At 36.8% G+C, this 24,384-nt stretch overlaps 1 protein-coding gene across 8 annotated transcripts in view; it reads left to right on the top strand.

Annotated features, from left to right (window-relative positions):
• GPHN (gephyrin) overlaps nt 1-24,384 on the top strand; it is a 288,205-nt gene that overhangs the window by 156,357 nt on the left and 107,464 nt on the right. For 6 of the 8 annotated variants that reach the window (XM_017829764.1, XM_017829762.1, XM_017829761.1 and 3 more), the window contains exon 5: nt 21,292-21,386. In XM_017829764.1, coding sequence (XP_017685253.1) covers nt 21,292-21,386 — 95 coding nt within the window. Of the gene's footprint in view, nt 1-4,704; nt 4,744-21,291; nt 21,387-24,384 lie in introns of all 8 variants that reach the window. The other 2 variants (XM_017829757.1, XM_017829760.1) reach the window with 1 other exon arrangement.

Below are 24,384 nucleotides of genomic sequence, written 5' to 3'. Positions count from 1 at the left end.
AGCTTGTATGAGTAGACCTTTATCCTATCTGCTTTAATTTTTCAATGAAATTTTTTGTTTGAAAAGCTGTATTTGGTGTTACAAAAATCCAAACATATTTATGTGCCATAATAATTTAATTAACAATTCTTTATTTAGATTTTAAATCTCTCTTTGGAAGGCAAGCTATTATAACAGAATTGATATATTTAGTTGCAGAATACTTTTCACTTACAACTATTACCAGTTTCTTTGAGAAGCAATATACAAATTATTTGCACTATACAGATTACAAAAGCACCTGTGTCTTGAGAAATTCCACACTGATTTAGCTGACTTACGAAGGGCTAAAAAGTGCCTTTCTCTTCTCTTGTTTGAGTTTCTCAGGGAAGCTTGGTAACACACCATCATTGCTGAAGGGCTTGGTTGCTGTCATCAACTGCAGTCACTGCATGGGAACACCTGCAAGCTGCCAGGGCACCTATAGTGAGAAATGTGAGGGAGAAGAAAGCCTGATCCCATTTCAGCTCCATTTACTTAAATATCAGGGGTTACTCAAAAAATAAGACCACCAAACAAAACAAACAAAAAACCCCTACAAAACAAAAAAACCCAACCAAATAAACAAAAAACCCCTAAAGGATGAAGAAAATAGATGCAGAGAGAGTGTTCCTGGAGAACGGTTATTTTGATAAATAAAAAGGGCTTGGTAAATTCTTGATATTCTGCTGCATAAACAGCAGGTTTTGACTTGTTTCTTTGTCTGTGTCAATCCAGCTGAGATACTAGATTGAAAGAATATGTCTCTCAACTTATTTGTGTCTAGATTTTCCAAAATAGACAATTATGAAGAATATGGGGAAAACAGAAGTGTTGTAATGCAGAGGGTACTTGTCTGTATGTGGGATTGATGTGTCTAAAATGCAAAGCTGCATATTTTTTCTGACATTCCTTTTTAAAAAGTTTCAAATGTCACAGTGGATACAGAAAAAGGTCAAAAAATATACGATGGCTTTCTGTGAGAGTTATGCAACTCGATCTGTTTAGTTTATCATAAAGAAAACTGGGAAATATCTTGTGTTTTACCTGTACTTTCTTTGGGAAATAATAACATACAGCACTAAAGGCTTTGTAAGGTACCAAAGGCTTTCTTTGCCTACTTAAGAAAATTGTAAAAATAGCTGGTGATAGAGAGCTTGAGCCAGAAAAATCTAATAAGAAAATAGTGGAAGGTTTTTATGTGTTGAGATTGGTTTGCTTGTTTAGGAGATTAATCACACAAACAAATTCCCTAAAGACCTGTATTCTTCATTTTAATTCTGTCAAATCAAAAGTATTTGATAGTGGGAGAAATGTCTTATAGAACTCAAGTTATCTTGTACTCCGTACAGAAGTTAGAGATGATGTTGAATGAATTATCCTGCATGGAAGGCCAAACTAGATTCTGGCTTTATGTTCTGTGTGTGTTAGATGAGAAGATAGTTTGACTAAAATGGATCCTGAAATTAATAATTAAGCAATTTTATTTAATGAATTCAAAAGGATCACATTAATTGCTTCTGCCTCTTTTTTGAAAATGCAAAACCCTGAAAATACTGGCTGAGGATGCTGGGACAAATAACTTTTAAATTACTTAACTAATGTATTAACCTTCTGTGTGAAGTTGTCTGACCATCATATCATAAAGGTAATGCTAATAGAATTCCTCTTGGACCTTTGGATATTTTTGCCCGTTTAAGGATCAGCTTTTATTTGCTTTATTTTAGCTGTCCTTAATACTCTCGAATAGCAAATAGAAGTTCTGTTTTCTGACTCTCAAACATGTATGAAATATTTGCAAGTTCTGTTGAAAAGAATAGTAAAACAGTAGTGAGGGATTTGAATGTTCCATAAAATGAGAAGCAAAGCCACAGTGATGAGCCAGGAAACCTCACTTTTTTATTCTTAAATTTTGAAAATAAGTTTTTTATTCCAAGGTAATTTCAGAATGGAAGTTGGAAGAAAGCTGGCATGTCCTGTGAGTAGACAAATGGTTCCTATCCCAGTGAACTCAAATACTTCCAAAAATACAGCCAGAAGAACAATATGATTATAGTTTGCTTTTCTATTGAGGTAAAGAGAAGAGTTCTCCTCCTCTTGGTATTACTGATGCCTTTTAGCCATGTTTTCACTGTAGAGCCCACAGCTGTCTCTGTTAACTGGCTTGTCTCCTATTAGCAATGTAGCCACAACAGTGAATATATTTTGCAGTCCTTTCTATAACTGTGGAAAGAAAAATAGGCCTGCCGTAAGACTTCTGCATAATAAATTTTAAATTTGGAACTTTTGGAATTTTTTTTCCTCCTAAGCATTTCTAAAAATAGTTTCCATTAAAGCATCACTTCAGAGAAGATAATAGGAAACTGGAAAAAAAATTAAACATCAAGTTAAGGCAAAATAATCTTGAAAACATTGTCAGGCCTGTAATTACACAATTTTTGCCCTTAATGTGCCATTTTTTTCTGGTCATGGTCTATTGCAAAGAGTAAAAACTTAATATGGGGAAAATTAACAAAACATTGTATGGACATGTTAGGAAGACTTCTTTGTGATGGCAGCTTAAAGACATGAAAACTAGAGGGCAAATACTAGTTTGGATTTAAGATGTGTGAAAAATTGAGTGAGTTAGTCCTTTTGACATAAGCACACCAGAATAGCAAAATGACTCACTATTAACATAGTTGATCATTAAAACTAATACTTATTAAAGAATAGAGAATTTCTCATTTGCTGCTTGCCTGCTGTGTAGGAGCCTTTCCAGCCACTAAATGAAAAGAAACTAGAAGAGTTTTGGAAAGCAGCTGGCTTCAGGAGTTATTCTTAGGATTATAACTGGTCCTTCACCTGCTTTTGCTAATTGCTACCACGTGGAGCAGTGAAGCTTTAGCAAAATGTTGACTCAGTATAAGTACCAAAATACAAAACCAAAATGACTATTGTCACACTCAGGCTTGAAAGTCTTATCTTATTATGGACAAGAAAATTATTATTTTTTTATCTTAATTTAGACTGTATTTTAGCTTCTTGTCCCTTCCTGCATATATTCTTTTCCCAGTTATTTTTTTAATTGGAATATCTAAATTAATAGTGAGGTGCATAATCTACTGTTACTAATTGTTGACATTAAAACTTTCACTGGATTTAAAAGAACTCCAGATTTTCCTCCACAAATAAACATTTTCTTATGGTGTGCTGAGATCAGTTTGTCATAGTTCATTTTCACTGAGCTTGAAAGATCTTACTTCAGAGAGAAGGTGATAGCAATTTTGTTCTTGATGTGCTGCAGCTAATTGTAGTTGCTGCTGGCCACAAAATCACAAGATTTTATAATTACCTCATGGTCTAATTTCTGTTTGCAATTCCTGGCTGGTTTATGCCATTTCTAATCATATGATGGAAATCTCTTGGTCTTCTCTGCCTAAATTTCCTGCCATTTTGTTGTAAGCCCAAATAATAGTGTTTGACACAGGAAGGTTTGGATATGGAAGAAATTCCTTTTCTATGACCCCAATTTCTAAATTTGAAGTTGTATTAACCGGTATTATTCTTGTGCCTTGCTCAGCTAGAAGAAGAATGAGTGGGTGATACCCAGAGGATCAGTATAAATACTGTTCCATCAGCTTAGCCTGTTGCTACTGTATTCCTTAAGATCTTTGTTGGGTATGAGTGCATGGCAAGTTCATACAGATTCTCTCTGTGACCTTTCCAAATCCTGATTCAGCAGGGCACAGCAGAGCTAATGATGCCTTTATATTATCTAGGGTTCTCTACAGTTTGCAAAAGAGGGAAGAGTTGGCTTCTTGTTGCATATTACTACCTTCTCAGAGTGGAGTGTAGGTTTTTAGTGTTGCCAATAAAAAGTTAATGTGCAGGTGAATAAATGCACACACGATGTGGACTTCAAAGTGGACCGAAATAGTGAAGTTTGATTCTTGGTTGGTTGACTTTTAGTTACTAGGAACATACTTACTAAATAAAAAGACTCATGACTGAAATGACAGATGAGTCAAATTACTGAACTTTATTACTGCTGGGATTTTCTCAGTTCTTACATTTCAGACTTCATTACATGTTTCTGAAATAGAGCAGCAGCTAAGATTTCTGAAACATAGTTTAATTTGTTTTAAAAAACCCCATGTTAAATAACAGTACTTAAGTTAAAGAGAAGAGGATATTCAAGGTAACAAAAAGGTGCTTCTAAGTTTCTCACTTAGAAGAAGGCTACCCCACAAGATTCGTAGGACTGATTCTTTTCATTAGAGTGTGGATGTATCTAAGCCAAATTCAAACACCATCATACACTAATAATGAGTAACAGTTAATGATGACTCCAGTTTATCTCACAAATGGCCAGCAGTGGCTGATGGGTACTCCTGTTCAACTTCACAACCTATTTTGCAGTGGCTGTGGGAATGAGCTCACAAGACCATCCCCTTTCCCCTCTTATATTAGAGGTGCTAGAGGTAAGTGTGGTTTTGGGGATCAAGGGTGGGAGGTCATGAGATGAAAGTGATGTGGTCTTCTTAAATTTTTCACAAACCTCAATAAAGGCATGTATCTGGGGATGGGCAAAGATTCAGTTGAATTCTTATTTTTTGCCCAAAGAGATTACCCAGTCCTAAAATGACATGCTTTCCTTGAACTGGGAGTCAGAAATCCCTTTTCTCTTCTGTTTTTCTGCTGCAGAAATTCCCAACATTCCCATTATGTGGGCTCCAGAGAGGGGTAAGCAACATCTTCAATCCCACCCAATCATTTCCAGACTAATTCTTTGCTAGTATTTTTTTGCTTTTTTAATCATCATCAGAAACAGTTTTTAGCCACATTTTTCCCATTTGTTTGATTTTCTTGTGGATTCTCATATTTTTGTTTTATAGGAAGGTCCCATGGCCTCCCCAAGTGCTAGGGTCAGACTCATTTGCTGTTTCCATTTGTGTGCTATTCTCCTGTGGATTTTCATGGTTCACTCTGATCAAATGATATTACCAAAGGGTGAGCGTCTGGATTGTTGGGACTTTTTCACTCATGGTATCCTAAGTTATTGAAAAAGCACTGCCACCCTGCTGCCCTGTTGATCATTTGGCAAGCTTATGTTTTGTCCTTGCCGAAAGTTGCATCTGATTATTTGTGGGCTTTGGTCTTTTTCTGACTTGTCTGTCTGGGGACTGCCTGGCATTTACTACTGTCTTTTATTCTCTCTACCTGCTGGCTGTGTGGCATTGTCCTCCTGAAGTCTTGGCCCTTTGCCTGACTGTCTGGCGTTGCCTCTTGGCCAGCTAATTGCTTGACACTTGCCTCTTGGCCAGCTAATTGCTTGACTACTGCCCTGTCCATCTGTTGAACGGCATGTATCGCCTCCTTACTGTCCTTTCAGTCTGACTGTACAGGGCCATTGGCCTTCTGCTGCCCCGTCTCCTGCTCCAAGTGCCTGGCATTGCCTTTCTGCTGAGTGCATCTGCTGACTTTGTGAAATTGCTCTTTGCTGCTTGGCACACATGCTGACTGTTTGGTACTGCTTTAGCAACTTGCTGAATGTTTGGCATTTTCCTTCTGCCTTTTCACCTGATCCTTGAATGCAGTGTCCCTTTGCTGCTCTTTGGGTCTGCTTACTCACTGATACTTGCTCTTCTGCTGTCCTGTCCACTTGCTTTTATGCCTGGCATTTCTCTCATATTGTTCTGCCCATCTGCCTAGATTTTATTTCTAAATATGTACCAGTCTGAAAAGATTAAGAAGAATTGTAAGGAATGGGGAAAAAATATTGTCTGGCTCCTTCATGATCTGATTCAGTTTAACATACCAACCGAAAACTGATCTCAGTACCAGCATTCAGCTTTTTCATTGAACTGCTCAAAACCCTTTTGACCTTACAAAAAAAGAAACCAAACGCAAAAAAACCTGAATTTTATTAGTCTTTGCTTCCATCACTTTATTTGATAGGTATATTACTGTTCAGTATTACTGTGTTCAGTATTAAATTCAATACTAAATAATTGCTACAATGCTAATATTACCCACAGTAATTCTCAGAATCCATGGAAGGTAGGTAATAAGAGGGGGGAAAAACAATCTGTTGCTGAGGCTCAGAAAGGTTAAGGTTTGAATGTAGAGCTATGTTCATTAAACACAGTGGATCAAAGGAGCTAAGTAAGAAATTTTACAGACTTCTTAATTTAAAACAGAGGGTTGCAGCTACTCTAAAGAAGCCATTGGATCAGTACAGTATTGTCGAACCACAGTGTGTCCTACTTGCTGCTTCCCACTCTTTCTGTACTGGGAGAATGGTCAATTGCCAGTTTACAGAAACCTTTTACCACTCTCTCACGTATTAAGAACAAGGACTTGACTATATCGGTAAGGTCCATAGTAAGGGAATAAATATTGTCACATCTTAGAATAAGAAGCAGGATTTCCTGCCTCTTCTTTTAATTCAGCTTATTTGACCTGTCTTTTTGTAGCTCTACCACAGTTTCTAGCTTGTTATGTGTGGGTTTAATTGCGCTTTTGAGTCCAGTACCAACTAGGAACTGGAGAAAATATTCTGTTGTAATGAATCCTGTCATAATTTCATAATAAATTCTTACTGCACTTAAATAAATTTCATGTAATAGTCTTTTAACTCTAGATTTTAATCTCTTCAGATATATTAATACTACTTTTGCTATCTTCAGAGGTACCTTACATATGTGAAATTATGTCTAAGCATAGACAGGGCAGGGCAGCACCCTTGAGTCAGTAGCCTCCTTCACCAAGTGCAAGACCAGCTGTGGAGTCAGAGGAAGACTGTGGGAGAGCACCTTGTTCCTATGCTCCCAACAGCATCTTACTGCTGTGGAGGATGGCTCCCAGGACAGCTGACAATATTCTTAGTAAGAGCTAGTAGGATCCTTCTTCCAGTTTTCACATTAACTTCTAGAAGCCAGTAAACTTGTATTCTGCTCCAAGGAACCATGGGACATGAATGTCCGCCTTTACTCCTTTACAGTCTCATAGGCTCTTCTATCCTCTCTCTTCTCAGCCTTCCCAACCCTCCCTTGCTTCTCCGAGCATATTTTTTTCACACCTTCACAAACTCTTAAAGACAGTAGGCTGGCAGTCTCTCACTTCCCACCAGCTTCATGCTGTTGAAGGGTGTGGTGACAAGAACAGATCTCAGTGGTAAATCTTTCTCCAAGCTTTAAGTCATCATGTTACTGTGATGCTTCCCTAGGCTATTGTTTGAGAGGTGTATCAGGTGCTGGAAAGGAGGAGGAATATTCACTCTAGTACTGCAGCGCTGCAGGACGCTGCTAGAACTCATTTCTTATCCCAAGAACCATAAGTAATTTTTTAATGTATCATTTTAGTTATTTGAATATAGTTTTTTAAAACTTAATATTATCTCAGAAAAATGTGGGGATTTTTTCAAGTAGTATTCAAGGTACATAAATTCCATATGAAGAAAAGCAGCAGAAATTGGAGTAAAATCAACACAATGCTTTTTCTTGAATATGTGTAATTTTCTTAGTTGAAAACTATACCTACCACAGCATTGATGCAATACTGTCTCAGGCAGCTTCACTGTAACATATCAAGATAAATCAGTTTTCCATCTGAAGTAATCAAATGGTCACTTGGTGGTGACCATGGTACAAATATAAGTTTTAAAAAATATCTGTGGTAAGTTGAAAGAATACACTGTAGGTTTTGTCTTATAAACAAGTCAACATTTGGTTAAAGAAGCAATGAAAAATTTGCACACAAAGCCCTGGGAGTAGAGTCTTCTCTATCAAATCCATGTAACAGTGATATACAACTTTTTTTTTTTTTTAATAGGGTGGGGGTGGGGGATTGATCTTTTGTTGTTGTTGTTTTCTGGGTTTTTTTTCCCAAGGTATTCTTTAGTCTATCTTGCACTTTTCAACCAAAAATTAGCTTTTGGAACAGTCATAAAGACTTACAAGTCTTTCCAGCTCATAGAGTTTCCCTTTCCAGGATAACTAAATTTCCTGTTTTCAGCCTAATTGTATCTCAGTTTTAGTCCTCGTTAGACTCTTTTCCTTCCTTATTATCTCTGATTAAAAAAAAACCTGTTACAGTTCTCATAGTTATTTCCTGACCTACAATATCTAAATCCTACAAATTATTTTTCAGCAGAGAGACTGTTTTTCGTATATCTTCTTCCCTTTGGTGTAGTTTTTAATTTCCAATTATTTTTTTTACCGTTCCCTTTCTTTATTCTTCTCTGTTTTCTAAAGGAATCCTTTCTGATTATAGCAACATTGCAGCCTCTAAGCAACTAATTTCTTCAGTTGTTTCTGAAAAAAAAAACAAAAACCAAAAAACAACTTCCTAACTAATACAGGCCTTTTGCACTCAAAAAGAAAGATAGGTGTATAATTATTTTCCTACCCTTAGAATTTCCAGGAGGTGTTTCACTGCCCTGATCCACTTAATTACTGCCTTCAGTTTCAGTTGAAGTTTTCTATTCTTTTAAAAATAATTTGTCTGACAGTGAGTGTGTCTGACACTCATATCGACTTGGAATCAACTTCAAATTTTCTTAAGTCTGTATATTGCTTCTGGATTCAGTCTGAAAAATTTATTGGTTAATTTTAGACAAGAATGTCTTAGATGAAACTTGTGCTAAAGAACATATATGCCTTTTGGTTCATGCGTTGTCATCATCGACAGAGGCTTTTGATGTTACAACTCACATAACAGTTTGCTGAATGAATATTGATACTGAGTAAGTTCAAGTGTCTCTCTAGTGTTACCTCTTTACTTAGTGGGTAAATAGCTTTTGTTGTAAAAATGAAGACATGATGTTGCATTAAGAGTGTAGAAATTTGGCAGAGAATAAATCCCCTTGCTTTCCAGCTGTTCCCTAGAGATCAGAGGGGCTGGGTGCAGCCAGCTTACTTTCTGACTGCCACCAGTTTGGCACCGTAAGTCTGGTTGTGTTCGATAAGGACTTTCACAAGCACAGATTCACAAGTAGTGTAGTTCATGGAAGCAACATGTTATAGATTCTTGGTAAATTTACTGTGATAAATGCACTAGATCTACAAAATATAAGTGTATAGTGCTATGTACAAGTCTTCCTGGATGTGCTCTGATGGAGTCAGAGACACAAATCTTATGAAGAGGCATCCCATCTTTGGGGAGGAGAGAGGACCAAGCCTGTTGACTTGTCTGCAGAATGGGGTTGTATTCTCATCCTCTGCCAAAGATGATTTCAAATGCAAAATTTATACTTTTGAGAGAAGTGGAGATGAGATTATAATCAAATATCCTGTTACTGCCATCATAAAAGTGGAGGGCAGCCACTGTGTATATAAATGAGGGGTATCACGCCTCCATCAGCAGGCCATCACGCCCACAATAATTCCTTTACCACATATCTCACAGCATATCTCATGACTTTAGGCCTTATTCCTACAGATGGATACACAAAGTAGTGTATCAGTGACTGTTGCAGAGTCGTTCCTCCCAATACATTTTGCTGCTGTTCTGCCCAGACAGGTTTTAGGTTCATCCTGGAGAAGAGAAGGCTCCAGAGAGGCCTTATTGTGGCCTTTCAGTACTTAAAGGGGGACTATAAAAAAGATGGGAACAAACTTTTTAGCAGGATCTGATGCAATAGAACAAGGGGGAATGGTATTAAACTGAAGGAGAGTCAATTTAGATATTAGGAAGAAATTCCTTACTGTGAGGGCGGTGAGGCACTGGCACAGGTTGCAAGAGAAGCTGTGGGTGCCCCATCCCTGGAAGTGTTCAAGGTCAGCTTGAATAGGGCTCCGAACAACTAGCTATAGCTGAAGATGTCCTTACTCATTGCAGAGGGATTGGACTTAGATGGCCTTTAAAAGGTCCCTTCCAACTCAAGCTATTGTATGATTTGCTGGAGCTTCTTTCATTTCATTTGGTAGTTTGACGAAGTCAGATTTATGTAATGATTGGGAAATTTTATCTGAGACTGCACCTAAGCTTTTGTTTCATTTGGCCTTTACTGCTTTCATAGAACATCGTAGCAACACTAGTCAATCTTTTCCACCCTCACTATTTGCTTTCAGGAAATATTTGTACAACTTCATTAGACTTATTTCTTGTAACCTTTTTGCAGATAGATTGAGTGAGTAGGAAATAAGCTTTATTTTGTGTAGTGTTGCAATCATGTACGTCACTCAAGTGGAGGATTTTGCAGATTTCAAAACTGAATGAAAGCTACACATTGCACCTTTTATTTTGGCTGAGTTTTTGAGCTACAGCTCCCTTTTCAAGAGTGAAAAATGATAGGGTTATTGCCACTTCCTACGATGAGCTGACCAGTTCTTCCTTTAAAACCAGATAATACTTATGTGTCATGTGGTATACGGAATTAAACCAAGAACAGCAAGGCCTAATGCTATGGTCTCTTTCAAGATCTTCTATGAGTCATGCATATTTTACTGATTTCTGCTGGTCAGCATTAGTTGTTCCTGGACTGAGAACAACAGAGAAAGGCTCAAAGTTTTTTTAGATGTGTTTGTCTCCTAAGAATTTTGTTTCCCACAGCATCTTAATGAGAAGCTGCTGTTAACTCATCAATACCATTTGCTGGCAAGAGTATGTTTTCTTTTGACCTTTCTTAAGGATAAGAAAGATGGATTTTTAACCTAGCTAGAGCTGTGGGTTTTTCTCAATTAATAGCTTTAACACTGTTTAGATAGTCTAATATTTTCCCCAGAGATATTTTGTATCTCTGTTAACTTTTCCTTGTTAACCTTTTTTTTTAAAAGAGGACTTTTTAAAATATAATTCATTTAGTCAGATAGATAATATTAAGCAGCTAACCTTAGGTGCATCTGATTTCTTCGTTATTCTGAATTATTGTCTTCCATCACCCATATATCTTATATGGAAACACAGCTGTCTGATTTTTTTTACTTAAGTTAATCTGCTTAGAGGTATGATGTTTGTAGTTGCTGTACACTTAAAAAAACATCTAACCCTCTTGAGAAGGCACTTAGCTGGCTTCCTAAGAGAAAACAAGTTTCTAGCTTTTCCATTACAAATTCTTCTGAAAGCACAACTATTCCTACACAGGGCCTTACCACCCTCATAGTGACTTGCTCCAGTGCCTCACCGCCCCCCCAGGGCTGACTGACTCTGTATCAGTATGTCTGACTGGAAGCCATGGCCAGGAAATGGCTTAGTGTCTCCACTAGCACCCCCTGGGCTTACCCATGTGCCCTGAGGGATGTTAGGACTATGGCAGGCCTGGGCATGGTGTCCCTTTAGTGCTGGTAAAAGCTCACCCCAGCCCCGCCAGCTGCATGAGGTGAGCTCTGAGGTGTCCCTCGGGGCTGGTGTGTACCTGCCATTTGGACCACAACCGCTAGCTGGGGTGAGGAGGGTGGGCAGACACCTCCAACGGGGATGCCCACTGAGTGACTGCTCTTCTCTCCTTCCTCCCCGGCCCCAAACCTCCCTCTCCTCTCCTCTCAGTTTCCAGCAGGGCCTCAGGCTTTTTGCCAGCAGGTTCTCACCCGCTTTCCCTACCCAGCATGCTAAATACCCTGCCCTGACACTGCAGAGAAACTTGCTGTGGTAGTGAGATGCTTAGCATTCATTGCATGAGTCCAGTCCTGTCTATATTTTGAGTACACAGAGCAAGAGCTAACTTGTGCACTGTGCCTGCCTAAGGATCTCTTTTGCTTTACCAGTTCTTAAAAGCTACTCCCTTTTCTCAGTGAACTACTTGCACACTGCTGGTATAAAAATCAGTTTGCTGAAAAAGTTTGGACACCAAGTGAATTTTATTAAAAAGCAAAAAGATTTTTCAGCACAACATGTTCTGCTGCTTCAAGCACAGCAGAAGTGTATGTGAGGGGAGGTGCTTATATACCTGTGTTGCTATATCAATGGAAAGGTGTGTACATTATAACAACTTCAGGGTTTCAAAATGAAGAGTGTGCAGTTGGGAAGTAAACTGGCATAATATGTCTATACAATGTGAAGTTGTAATAAAAGCATTACTCTGTCACAGCTGAGTAGTGTCAATAAATGCTTGAACTGATTTTACCTAGGGCATGAAAGATACTTTAACGTCTTCTAAAACTCTAAGAAACTGGAGTTTTGAAAATACGTATAGTAAACATCTTAGTAGCAGTGTAAAAAAGGGAATATATTCTCTACTGGGTTGGGGGTTTTTTTAATATCATTAACTATTACTGTAAAGTATTGTAAACCATTAATTAAATAGTAAAATCAAATTCCAGAGGAAAAGGTTAACTCAATGCATTTAATTTTCCTCAGTATAGATTAGAAATTCTGCTGTCTTCTATTTCAGTGCTCTGTGCTGCGGCAGTCTCAACAAAGTACTTTCCATCTTCTTTGAGAAACATTTTCATTCAGTTTTTTCCATGAGAATCTTGGAGGAAAAAAATGTAATTTGTGCCAGAAGTTAAATAATCCTCTATAGGAAATCGTTTGACAAAAGGCACAGTAGGTCATTCAAAATCTGTTTAGTTGTTCAGTTCTAATAAAAGCATCATTTACGTGTGCCAAAATTGACAACTGTTCAGACTCTGAACACATGAATTGCATCATTGGATGTCACAAAAGAATCCTTTTTAAGAATTTTTAGGTTACTTTAAAGCTGCTGTTATTAGAGATGATTTATCATTTACTTGGAAAAGTAAAGATACTGTGTAAGAGAACCTTAAGAGAAAGTAAAGTACTTTTTGTAATTCTTGTGTTGCCATGGTGTGTTCTTGAAAAATTATCACTCATTAGTCCATCCTTTGTAGTGTAGAAGGTGTATTTCAGGAAGTGTTGGGTTTTATTAAATCTGCAACACTGATGATTTGAGATCTGAAATTGTTTGGAGGAGCTACTTTACCTGTGGCAGAAACTGGAGATTTAGAAGTGCAAAATTTCGTATGCCATATTTTTCTTGGCAGAAGGTAGTGTATTTTAGGAAACATCAGACAATATCCTCAAAAGAAAGGAGTTCCACATCTCAGTTTCAGTAACTAATGTGCTAGAGCTGAGGCATTGCAAAATTATTTATTTACAGCAGTGAAATTGCAAGTAAAAACTTTTGGTTCTTTCACTGACCAAGAGACTGGGTAAGTTCTTAAAAGAAAGCAGTGTGCATTTCTACCTGGTGACCTCATTCTTTATGTGTACTGATGAGAATCTCTAAGAAATAGTGCCTATTCTTTTCCTAATATCACAGTAGTTCTAGACTTCATTGCTTAGTATACTTCCCTGACCCACAAACACACCCTCCCTCCCCTTTATAGAAGAATCTAAGCTTGGCACTAGTTTTGAAATGTAGCTAACTGTACCCTGACTCCACTCTGGTATAGATACATAGTCTAGAAGATAGTACACATAATCAGAAGCACTGTCCAGGCTACTTTTTTATGAGACAGTATTTCCTAGTTGTTACCCTATTAGTTAAAGCTCATTACATTCATGAGAATCTGAATGACCTACATTCTACAGTTCAGTCATCTAGAATTCTTATTGACATAGTGTGGATACCCATAGTTCTCTCATTTCTGCTGCATGACTGTGATTTGCAGAGAACAGAATTTTTTACTTCTCAGGTTTTGTTTCTTTTCTTCAGATTTTAAAGAATTATGTGAAAGTTGGGCTAGATTTCCTAGGTTTTTACATTTTGTATTAAATATAAAGCAGTTTGAAGTAACTGAGGGAAAACTTAAACAAATAGTAATTGTTATTAGCTAAAATTTTAACAGTGTTTTTGTAATAGCAGTATGGTATTACTGTCTTTACTGGGAAGTCTTCAACTGTACTATTTTTACTGAACAGAAAATTATGTGTTCTTGCACAAAGTGGAGTTCAAGTGGGAAGTACAGCCGTTTGCACATGAAAAAGAGAGCTGAAAAAGGAAGTAGACACCTGACCCTTCTTTGTACTAAGTGCAGTGGCTTGTTTCCAGCTGTTGTTTTAGCAAGCTAATCCTCCTAACCTCTCCACCATTGCAAATAATCTGCCTTTTGACACTGGCTTAACACACACCATTAGACAGCTGTAACATCTGCATCTGGTGGGCTGTGTGCGACTTTGTAGAGCATAAATGCATTCCTTATAGTGCAGAAAACATTTAGTGTCCTGTTTGCTTAACAGCTAGTAAAAATGATTGTTCTAGTGGGTTTATGACAATGTATGGGGCTAGGCAGTATCATAAAATTAAGATCAGGTTGTATGGTAAATATTTTATACACATTTATGATGTTAAAACTTCATTTAGCAATCAGGAATAAAAAATATTAACACTTGATATATATTAGAAGTGATATTTTAAAAATGCCCAAATACATCAATTTCATTAACATTTCAACTACACAAATGGAGCAGACAAATCATTGATATATGAAGTTTATGTAAACCAGATGCAACCAGGTTTAGCTCAAAATTTAGACATAGATCTGCTGAAGTGAAGGAACAATTTACAAATTCCACAAGGTTGTTTTTTTTTAGTATATTAATTTAAATTTTCGGCTTCTCTATTGTGTATAAAGTGTCAAGCAGCTTCCCCCAAATGTTTTGCAACCTCTAAGTAAAAAAGAACCAGTGTTATTAAGTAAATATTTTAATTAGTTTGATTTCAGTTGAAGAAAATGAGCTTTTAAGGAAAGTTACAATAAATACTAAGATTTTTATTAACTAATATTATTTATATTTTATTTATAATAATAATATATAATTATTTGTTTACAAAAATAAGTATCAATGGAGTCCAGCTATTGAGAATTAGATATATTCATGGCTTGGTCATGCATAAGTCACTGAGTATTATCAGAGGTACCTCCAGTCATATACTCAGTGGAATTGTGCTGATAAAATAGTTCACTGATACCAGTTTATAAACATGGAGGACACTGAACTAGCTCCCGACGCCCAAGTCTCATGCCATAGGCATTAGGCTACAATAAATGATTTGATGGGTCCCAGTGAAGGCAGTGAGGGAATTTGGAGCAGGCAATTTGCAGGCAGAATCATGGATATAGGGAGAAATAGAGAAAACAGAGTCTGTGTTTAATCTAACAGCAGTTATTGCTGTCACATTTTTGTTCCTTAACCAGATAAATTTTGTAGGGCCATTCTGTGATATTTAGGTTCTTGGTAGCAGCAGAATCAGTGCAAATATGCTGAGTGCAAGCAGTATTCTTGTGCTGCAGAATTACTGTCAGTGCATTATTGGTGTGGGCAGATACACCAGTTTGTAGAGTTCATTTTAAACCGGCTACATTAATCAGGATTTCATTCACCTTTGGCTGTGAAGTTAGGAGAAGAAGAGGAAAAAGAACATGGAATCAGGTCAGTTATTGGAGGAGTATGTATCAAGCTCACTATTGGTAAGAGGTAAAGGTGGTAGAGTAAGCCACCCTAATATGATTAGACATGCTTTGTTTTATTTTACATTAAAAAAAATATAAAAGGCTGAGAGTGCTCTCAGTATGTGTCTCTGTGTGTCTGACATAGACAACTGCATTTAAAATCAAAAATACTGAACAGGAACATCAAAATAGAATCTCAATCTCAGACTGAGTTTCTTACTGTCCAGTTAAATAGACAGAAGCTGATAGTCACTTCATGAGAAGGAACAAACACATACATCAGGGTCAGCACTGGACTGATGTCTGCCTAGCCACCACCAGTCTATCCTATGAGCCCAAACATAGTGATTGCTGCTTAATTTAGCTTTACATCAGTTATTCTCTGCTACCCTGGGACTATACAGCTGCTGAAGGGTTTTTACAGGCCCAAATCATTAGCACTAATGGATAATTTATTGTTGGAGGAAATTACAACTGTTGGGCTACTACGTTTTTAAGGTGCATGTGGTTCATTGGTGTGGGTGTGAATCTGTCAAAAGCTCTAAAATGACAACAAACACCTACTTCAAAGTAGCTATACATTGCCCTCTTGACTTATATGGATCTGTATAATTTGACGTTGTTAAATCAATGATAATCCTAATTGCGTACATATGAAAAAACAGCCATTGCATGATGTATCTCTTAGTGCAGCACTCTAAAATGTTGTTAGAAGATTGTTAACTTTGATGACAAGAGAGACTTTTTCAAACCTACTTGATTTTGGTTGTTTTGCAGCAATAGCATATGTGATCGGTTTTATCCATTTGTCAATTAGCCAAAGAAATTTGATTTTGTAAAACAGTAAAGAGCACAGTTCCTGTCAAGCCTTACATCCCTAAAAAAAAGACACAAATTATCATCACACAGGTTATTGATGACAGGGAATAGGAAGAACTCAAGGAAAGACAGCAAGATGGTGAGAATGAGTTGACTCAAAACTGATCCTTATCCAAAAACTTTTCGGTGTATTAAAAGAAACCAACTGCTGAAACCTGTATTTCGTATTGTACATGGAGAAGAAATAGATAAGTGTTTTTTAGGGAAGAAGCTCTGATCAGTCTAGCTCCATGTAAGGTCTATTTTTTCCCCTGCAAAATAAGAGTAGGGAAGTAGGCAATAAGCTGAACTAGCTGACTTGTGAATAAAAATTAGTGGCACATGTGTTGTCTCCAGCAGACATATTCCAAATAACCTTGAAGAAAGCATCTCATCTCCAGGCTGAGAGATACAATTTTTATTCCCAAAGTATACACTTCTTACACAACTGGTTGACAGACATGACTGACCTTTTTGTTTCATATTTGACTGATCTGTCTCTCTAGTCCTTTCTCTGCTGTTCTGAGTTTTGACTGTGGTCTGCGAGCTGTGTTGCAGAGGATATATGAGTATTTCTTTCATTAGGCCCTTCCAAGATTTCAGCTTTCAGTGAAAAGCTCAAATAGGTAATAAAATGTTATCAGTGTCAATTCTATAGTCTGTTAAACATAAATTGTCTGCAAATTTGTCCATTAATTTGCATATATAGCTCTATGATATGCTATTCAGAGTCACAGATTTTAACTTTTTCTACAGAAATAATATTTTCCACAGAGGCAGTCTCTGTCATCTTAATTTAATTGAATTTATTATGACTTCTGAGTCTCATATTTGCATTTTAGTTGAAGAAATAAAACTATATTACTGTCCAAAAACTGCTGAAGAGTATATGAAATGTCTCAAATGATTAGTTACTATTGAGGTCAAACTTTGCTATACTTAGTGCCTGAAAGACAAAGATAAGGAGTTTCTGAACATTTCAAGAGTAGTCCTAGGTCTTTTAATTACATCAGTCTGCAGCGGGTATATCCTCCAAAAACTGCCTGGAAGGGCTTCCACAGGTTGGGAACTGAACTAACTTAATTTATATGGAGGCAAAGAAAGGCAGTGAAGCAGCAGAGAACTCTGTGAAAGCAGTTGGCAGCAAGCCATCTGTTAAGCAACAGCAACTACGTCAAAGATATCTAAAAATATATCAGTTGGTTTGGGAACATAATGCCCTAACTCCAATAAAAAGGCACTTTGTAAACAATCAAAAATGTGCTTTAAAATCAGTTGGATTTATTCATATAGCAATGAAATATAAGAAGTACTGCTCTCATAGACATTGTTAGTAAATCCTGAATAATTAAATTGTTTGTCCCTACTTCTCCTCTCTGGAGTAGAATTTTATTTCAGTCCCATTGTCTTTCTTCATGGTTCCCCCACAGCCTGACACTTCTGTCATGTTCTGCCTTACTTTTTACTTCATCTGAGTTTTTCCGTCATGTATTGTCTGCCCAAGCTGCCTTGTGCAGTCTTCCTTTGTAGAATTATAGAATGGTTTAAGTTGGAAGAGACCTTAAAAATCATGTTTCCAACCTCCCCTGCTATTTTCCATCCCACTCACTTCACTCACTTGCTTTCATTCTACTCTCATTTGTGCCCTTCTGACAATCCTACTGCTGGGACTTCCTCTCCATAATTCTGCCTTTCCACTTTAGCTTCCATCTTCCCATGTTCCCTTCTCCTATCTAGACTACAAACCTTGCCTTTTTTGCAACCTCCAAACTGGATTTTCTGCATTTCTGTCTGTCTCCTGAACTCTTGCTTTTATTTTCAAGTGCTTCTGCTTCTGTGGAAACCCTCTCTTCCACCTACATCTCTCTTGTATGCATTTGTCTTTTTTGCATTACCACCTTATGCTTGAAAAACTGGGGACACTTCTTTGCTGTCATTTTAGTATTTTATGCAATTTTACTCCAGTATTTTTCACCTACCTTTTATATAGTCGTCAGCCTCGGATTTGAGAATATACCTTCAGTCCCAGTTAAGGCATCAGTGTGACAGCTCTGAATGAAATACCTTCATTTTTTCCTTCTAGTGCCCAGCAGTGTCATCATCGCTGTTGTAAGAGAGCCAGTGGCAACAGCCTTGATCTGTGATTCATTCTGTGCCAACACTATGGCACCCTGCAGCAGGCAACAGCTGGCTGGACTACCAACAAAAACATTGCCCGTGAAACAAGGCTGAACAGTCTTAATTCAGCCTTGCTAGAGTACTAGTAAAATGTGAAGGTGCTGAATCACTATTCTTTAATAGTTTCCATGCAGGCAGGTGCTGGTACCAGACAGTTAACTCGTGAATTGGACACAGATGAAAATCTAGGTTTGACATCTCTCCTCCACCCTTCTTTCAAAGGAAAAATACTGGAAGAAATATTAGAAAACCTGGCCACTAGCACTTTGGTATATTGTTAGGTGAAACCAAGAGTTGTAACAGCTAGACACAAGTTATCTGTCAATCATTGCAGCACTGTTAATTTCATTCATATATATGTATAGCTAATTAAGAGTGTCCTTCCCAGTGTGATGGTTATTTCAGTTCCTGTATACTGCACATTTTAAGTTGTGTTATTTGAGGGCATCCCAAAAGTGGGCTGTCCAGTGACTGATTTCAAGAGCAGATGTCACTGTAAAAGTGGTTACTTAGCAGCAGCAGTTTTTTTAACATCTATGCAGTAAGGCTGCAAATATGAAAACCAGAAGCATTCCCATGTTTTCAGAGGTCTACCTACAGAAATAAATATAAGCATATATATTTTGAAACAAGTATTTTTAGAAACTTCTGTTGAGGAATGTACTGCTGTTTTGGACTTGGTGCCCTTTCAGATTTTGTTGCTTAGTCTATACATTTTTAATAATCATATTGCCTGCTAGCAGTGACATTTTGTGAAGGTCATTTTTCTTGTGAAGTTGGAGAATGGACTTGAATTTCATTGAAGGACTCCCTGAGCTGCAGGATCGTTGTTTATGGAACTCTCTTGCATCTTGTACTACCTTTGAAGCCTGTTTAGAATTTTAACTAATGATATCTTCAAAGTGTCACTGTGCTAAGGGCAAAAAATAAATTTCAAAATGCACTTTATATTTAAAACCGGTTTTGAATAGCTTTGAAGCTTGGTATTAGCTGAAAATAAAAGGCATAGATACAGACTTTCTATATATGCACACAGAGAGAATTCCATGTTTCACCAACTTTTTCATTGTCAGCAAAGTGTCTCTTCACCATTGCAATGCCTTTTTCTTCTATATTATAAAAATCATCAGGTCTGTGGATAGTCTTAAGAATTTTTAATGTGATTGATAATTTAATACCTCAGCAGGTATCCTTCTTCAGGCTATCCTTCAGGTAATCTTCCTCCATGGAGAGGTTTTAGTTTTGTCTACATCATTCCAAGACCACTTCTTCTCATTTCCCCTGTGTAGAAGCACTGTCACTGAGTTGTATTTATATGGCTTTTCTGTTTCTGAGTATAGGATGGCAGATACTAAAATCAACATGCTACGCTTCAAATAAAAGAGGCTGTGGTATCAGCTACTGAATTGAAATTGCTTGGTTTTGTATAAACCAAAGTTCCAGCTTCCCAGAACTGAGCACATAACCAGTTTGCTTATTAATAAAATACCCAAAGGTTTACATGGTAGCTGTGTCTGATGTCTTCTGATACTGGCATATTCCTTTAAAACATGTTAAATGTTAGTGACAGTGTTTGAGAATATGGACACATGAATATCTGTACTGTTCAAGGATTTTTTTTTTCTGTTTTATTTATTGCCTCCTGCAAGCGTTTTATCCATATAACTGGTATAGGACTTCTGGATCCTTCTTATAGGGATGCCTAGATTGGGTTAATTCTGTCATTTTTCTTCTCTAGGACTTTGTTTTTCTATTTGTAAACTAAAAGCTTACAAAAGTACAAGGATGCGATTTATAATTGAATCTTTCCCACAAAATATTTTGCCTGTTTTTTTCCATTTTATTATTTTGCTATATCGAACTGCCAAGAAAATTCAGCTTATTCAGCATATCCTTATATTTAAGATGCTCTTTTGTATTTCTGTTTTGATAGCTATACCGTCAAAGTGTTGTAGTTCGACTGTCTGTTATACAGCAGATTTCACAGTTTTATGATCATTGCTACCAGTTTAGTTATGCCAAATAAGTTAGAATCTTGTTTCAGGACGTGAAACAGTGCGATCCACTGAACAGCAACTACTGTGGGGTAAATGAAGAGAGGGTGAGACTGTAAGCAGTCTTTAAGATGTTGTGTACTAACTAAAGTTAGAAGTTGGGAGACTGGATGGATTGCGTGTTCAAGAAAATTTGTGTTAGGAAGTAAGGACATAATGTTGTGCATGATTTTCCGTCTGATTCCCTTTGTGGAAAAAAGGACTAAAAAGACAAGAATTTTCAGACTCTGCTTCCAGACTCTCAGTGCCCACTGCATATGGACTGCTTGTGAATAAAAGCCATCAGCCTATTTGGAAACACTATTTTGCTGACATGATTGAAAGGGAAGGCCTCAGCCTCTGGCCACTATCATTACCATTTTACTATTTTCCTGCTTGCCTGCTACATGGGCTTCCCTTCGCAAATTTTTTTTTCTGTCTCACAGACTGATTTACCCTTTTCATGCCTGGGAAAATGCAACATGAAAATGCACAAGATTGATGAGGAAGAGAAGGCAGTCTTTTCTTTGCTTATTCTCAAACACTTTTTCCATTCTGTTTAAAGCAGTTGTTATTTCTGTGGTGTTGGTTAACGCTTTCTATATTTATAGGGTCCTGACTTTTATAATTTTCTATAGGAATCTTCACAGTCAGCTAACAGTACTACTTCCCAACCCCCTTGTCTTTCCCTATTTTATACAACCAAGAGAAAATTCTGTAATGTATTTCAGTGTTGAAAATTTAGCAACAACATTTTTTGACAGAACAAAATGAGATATTCTTACCCAATTTTTATCTGGTTTTATACATTTTTTTCTTATCCTTGTACTTTGTCGCTCACTTTGGTATTTAATCTTTGATTGCAGGCCACTAAAGAAGTAATAGAGCGAGAAGCCCCAGGGATGGCCCTGGCAATGCTGATGGGATCACTTAATGTTACTCCTCTGGGCATGCTGTCCAGGTAAGACTATTTCCTTAAAAATATATGGTGAACTCTTTCCTTAGAAATACACATTGTTATTCAATGACTATGCACAAATTCCTGAATATTGCCATTATTATCAAGACTAGAAGTCTTAACTTCTCTGAAGTTGCCAAATTCCAAGAATAATAATTGCATTTTCTCTTTTAATTCCCTTTGTTGTCTCTATTAGAAACTGTATCTTCCTGTATTTTCTGATCCATGTTATTTGTAATATTGATGAACACTGTTAAATAGCTGTCTTTTCATTCTAGAACTGTGGCATTTGGGTGATGAGTGAAGAATTTTTCTGTATGTTGTTCATCAAGTACTAAAATGCCTTGTTTGGCAAAAAAACCCCAAATCTTTGATAAAGACAAATGTATTGTTTTGATATTGCTTTTATTCTAGTATCAGCAGAAGCTCTCTGTAGAAGGTAAAATGGTATTTTGTTCTATCCTTTCAGATATTGTACTTTAATTCCTAGAGTTTAGTATTTCCTGCTAAATAACTAGTAACTGTTTCTCTGCCTGTAGTTATTCTGGTTTTTATAAGTGATACCTCTTATTCTGTATTTTTTTCTGGAGTTGATTTTTATTTTATTCTGTCAATTTGCTTCATTTTACATACAATAGACAGTAATAGCAATACCTTTCATAAGTTAATTTGCACTTACACATTATTTCAAGGTAAGTAAGAAACAATGGCTGTTACAGGTTTTTGATTTCTTGTATAATGAGGGTATAACAAGAAAATAAGAATATAAGAAAATATAAGAAATAAAGAAGAAACTTTTAAAAATACAAGTTTGTGTTCAGATAGTTGCATTTTTAAAGGACATTTAGATGAGAGGTTTAGTGATTCGACAAGGTATTTTAAAACTTTCCATACCCTGTATCACATATCTGAAAGGGCAACATTACCAAGTTAACACCTTCAAATTCTGTACCAATTAAAAAGTATTTTCACTTTTTTATCTGATAGAATTTTTTATATCAGTTTGTATTTATCTGAAGGGAAAGGATAACAGAATGCTACTCAAAGAGAGTAAGGCTAATTTAGCTGTTCTGTTTCTGACCAAGAAAAGGATAACCGCCACCAAGTTTGATCTAGGATGTGGTGTGATCAGGGTGGCTGAAAGGATATTGTCATGGCAGTGGAACCAAAATGCTGGATTGCGTCCTGGCTCTTCTGTACATATAGACAGAAAATGGCCCTTAAACTACAGCCACTTTCAGTAGTAATTAATGAGAATGATGGGAGATAACATTGCAAAGATGCTGCATGCAGTCAGGCCTTAAAAAAATTCCCAATGAACAGGCCTAAAAGCAATCAGCATACAAAAGGCCATTATTTTTATAGCTGTTCAGCTCATAAAGTTAAGTACACAAAATTACAACATTCTGATTTCTTGTGCAATCTCACTTCGACATGAATGCAATGTTTATTATAATTAGAATTTTTTGTAGAATTCCTATGCAAATGCTTAAGATGGGGAAAGGGAATTTACTTCTCTCTTGTTTGTTGTCCTGTGTGTAATACTATGAGTATTGGTGCTCTTTATTCAGAATCTTCTCTGAATGCAGGCGCATTCTCTGGTATTTTTCTTACATCGATTGCTGTTTGAAGACCCAAATTGTTAATATATATTTTCATATACTTTCTGAAAATTGAGGTAATGCTGTAATCCCCTCTTACAATGAGAATTAAAGCACACAATAAAAGAGGTCAGAAACTTACACTAATTTTAGGTACAGAGTTAGGGAAATATAAATCCTAATTTTTTCAAGTATAAAACATTAAATGTCACTTACCCTAAGCTTACCTCTCACTGACTTCATTTTGAAATGAAGTCCTAATGGATAATTCTGCCTGTAATTTCTTTGACTTTTCAAATAAAAAAACAAAAGCAGAAGTTCTGTTGTGTAACATTAAGCTGACACATCTATAAATCACCTGCAGGTTTGGAAATGTTAGGTCAGTCATGTTGAATTTTATCACATGAACTTTTAAAACTTGTTACAAGTTATAGGCTGTCTTCCTGCCTTAGGGCCAGCATTGGCAAGTTATTTTGTAGGCTGGGTAGGGCGCAAATGAGGGACAGCGACACTTTCATTCTCAGTTCAGATTCAGACCCAGAATCGAGAAGGGACTGTCTTAGAATATTAAAGACCTTTTTATGTGTTTCCTGAAAGTGTTTCCATTTCTTCTCTGTGACCTTCCAAAACTGGCCTTATCCCAGAATTATCTCTTCCCTTCACCTGATCCCTTGCCTGTCAACTGCCTGTGCCATGCCAGTCTTTACTGTGGCTTTTTAAAGCACTCTCTGTTCCCTTGCCCATCTTTTCTGCTTTTAACAGCATATTTTCTTACCAGGGAGATCATGGGGTTTTTTCACACGTTATTTTTTTGCAAGCTATGCATTTCTTAGGTACTTTTACTTACTTTTGCATGCTCTCTTGAGAAATTTTTGTCAGCTCCATTTCTCTCTTGAGCCATTAGATATGATTATTGGCAGCCAAAACTTGCAGTTTTCAGGAGAAACTAGTTTTCAGCTGGTTTAATCCCTTTTTTATTATCGGTTGATTGTACTGGTTATTTAGCTTATAATGTTCAAAATTATTTAAAGTGGAATAGAAGAGCCAAGAAGAAGACTATTAAAGGAGCTATCTGCCAAACACAATTCCACTGCATTTTTATTTCTCTGTGGACAATTCCTATTTCCTTTGTTTTAAATCTGTCATAAGCTGTAAGCTATATATGGGATTTGCTAGACTGAGTTTGTGCTCTGTAGGCTTGACAACTGCAACAAGAATAAATGAAGACATTTCTTTAACTCAGGCTCTTCATCTTTGTGCTGCAGTAGAGCATTCCTCAGCTACCAGGAGTTCTTTCTGAACTGAGTGTACGTAGTATGAAAAAAGTGAATATGAGAAAACAGAAGCTAGGAGTCAGGCACTATTCAAACTGCCAGTTGAAAGCAAGACTTCTCTTCAGG

Source organism: Lepidothrix coronata, unplaced genomic scaffold (genome assembly GCF_001604755.1).
Source record: "Lepidothrix coronata isolate B3197 unplaced genomic scaffold, Lepidothrix_coronata-1.0 Scaffold168, whole genome shotgun sequence".
Lineage (NCBI taxonomy): Eukaryota > Metazoa > Chordata > Aves > Passeriformes > Pipridae > Lepidothrix > Lepidothrix coronata.
The sequence above is the reverse complement of the archived record's forward strand: the minus strand, read 5'-3'. Positions and strand labels throughout refer to the sequence as shown.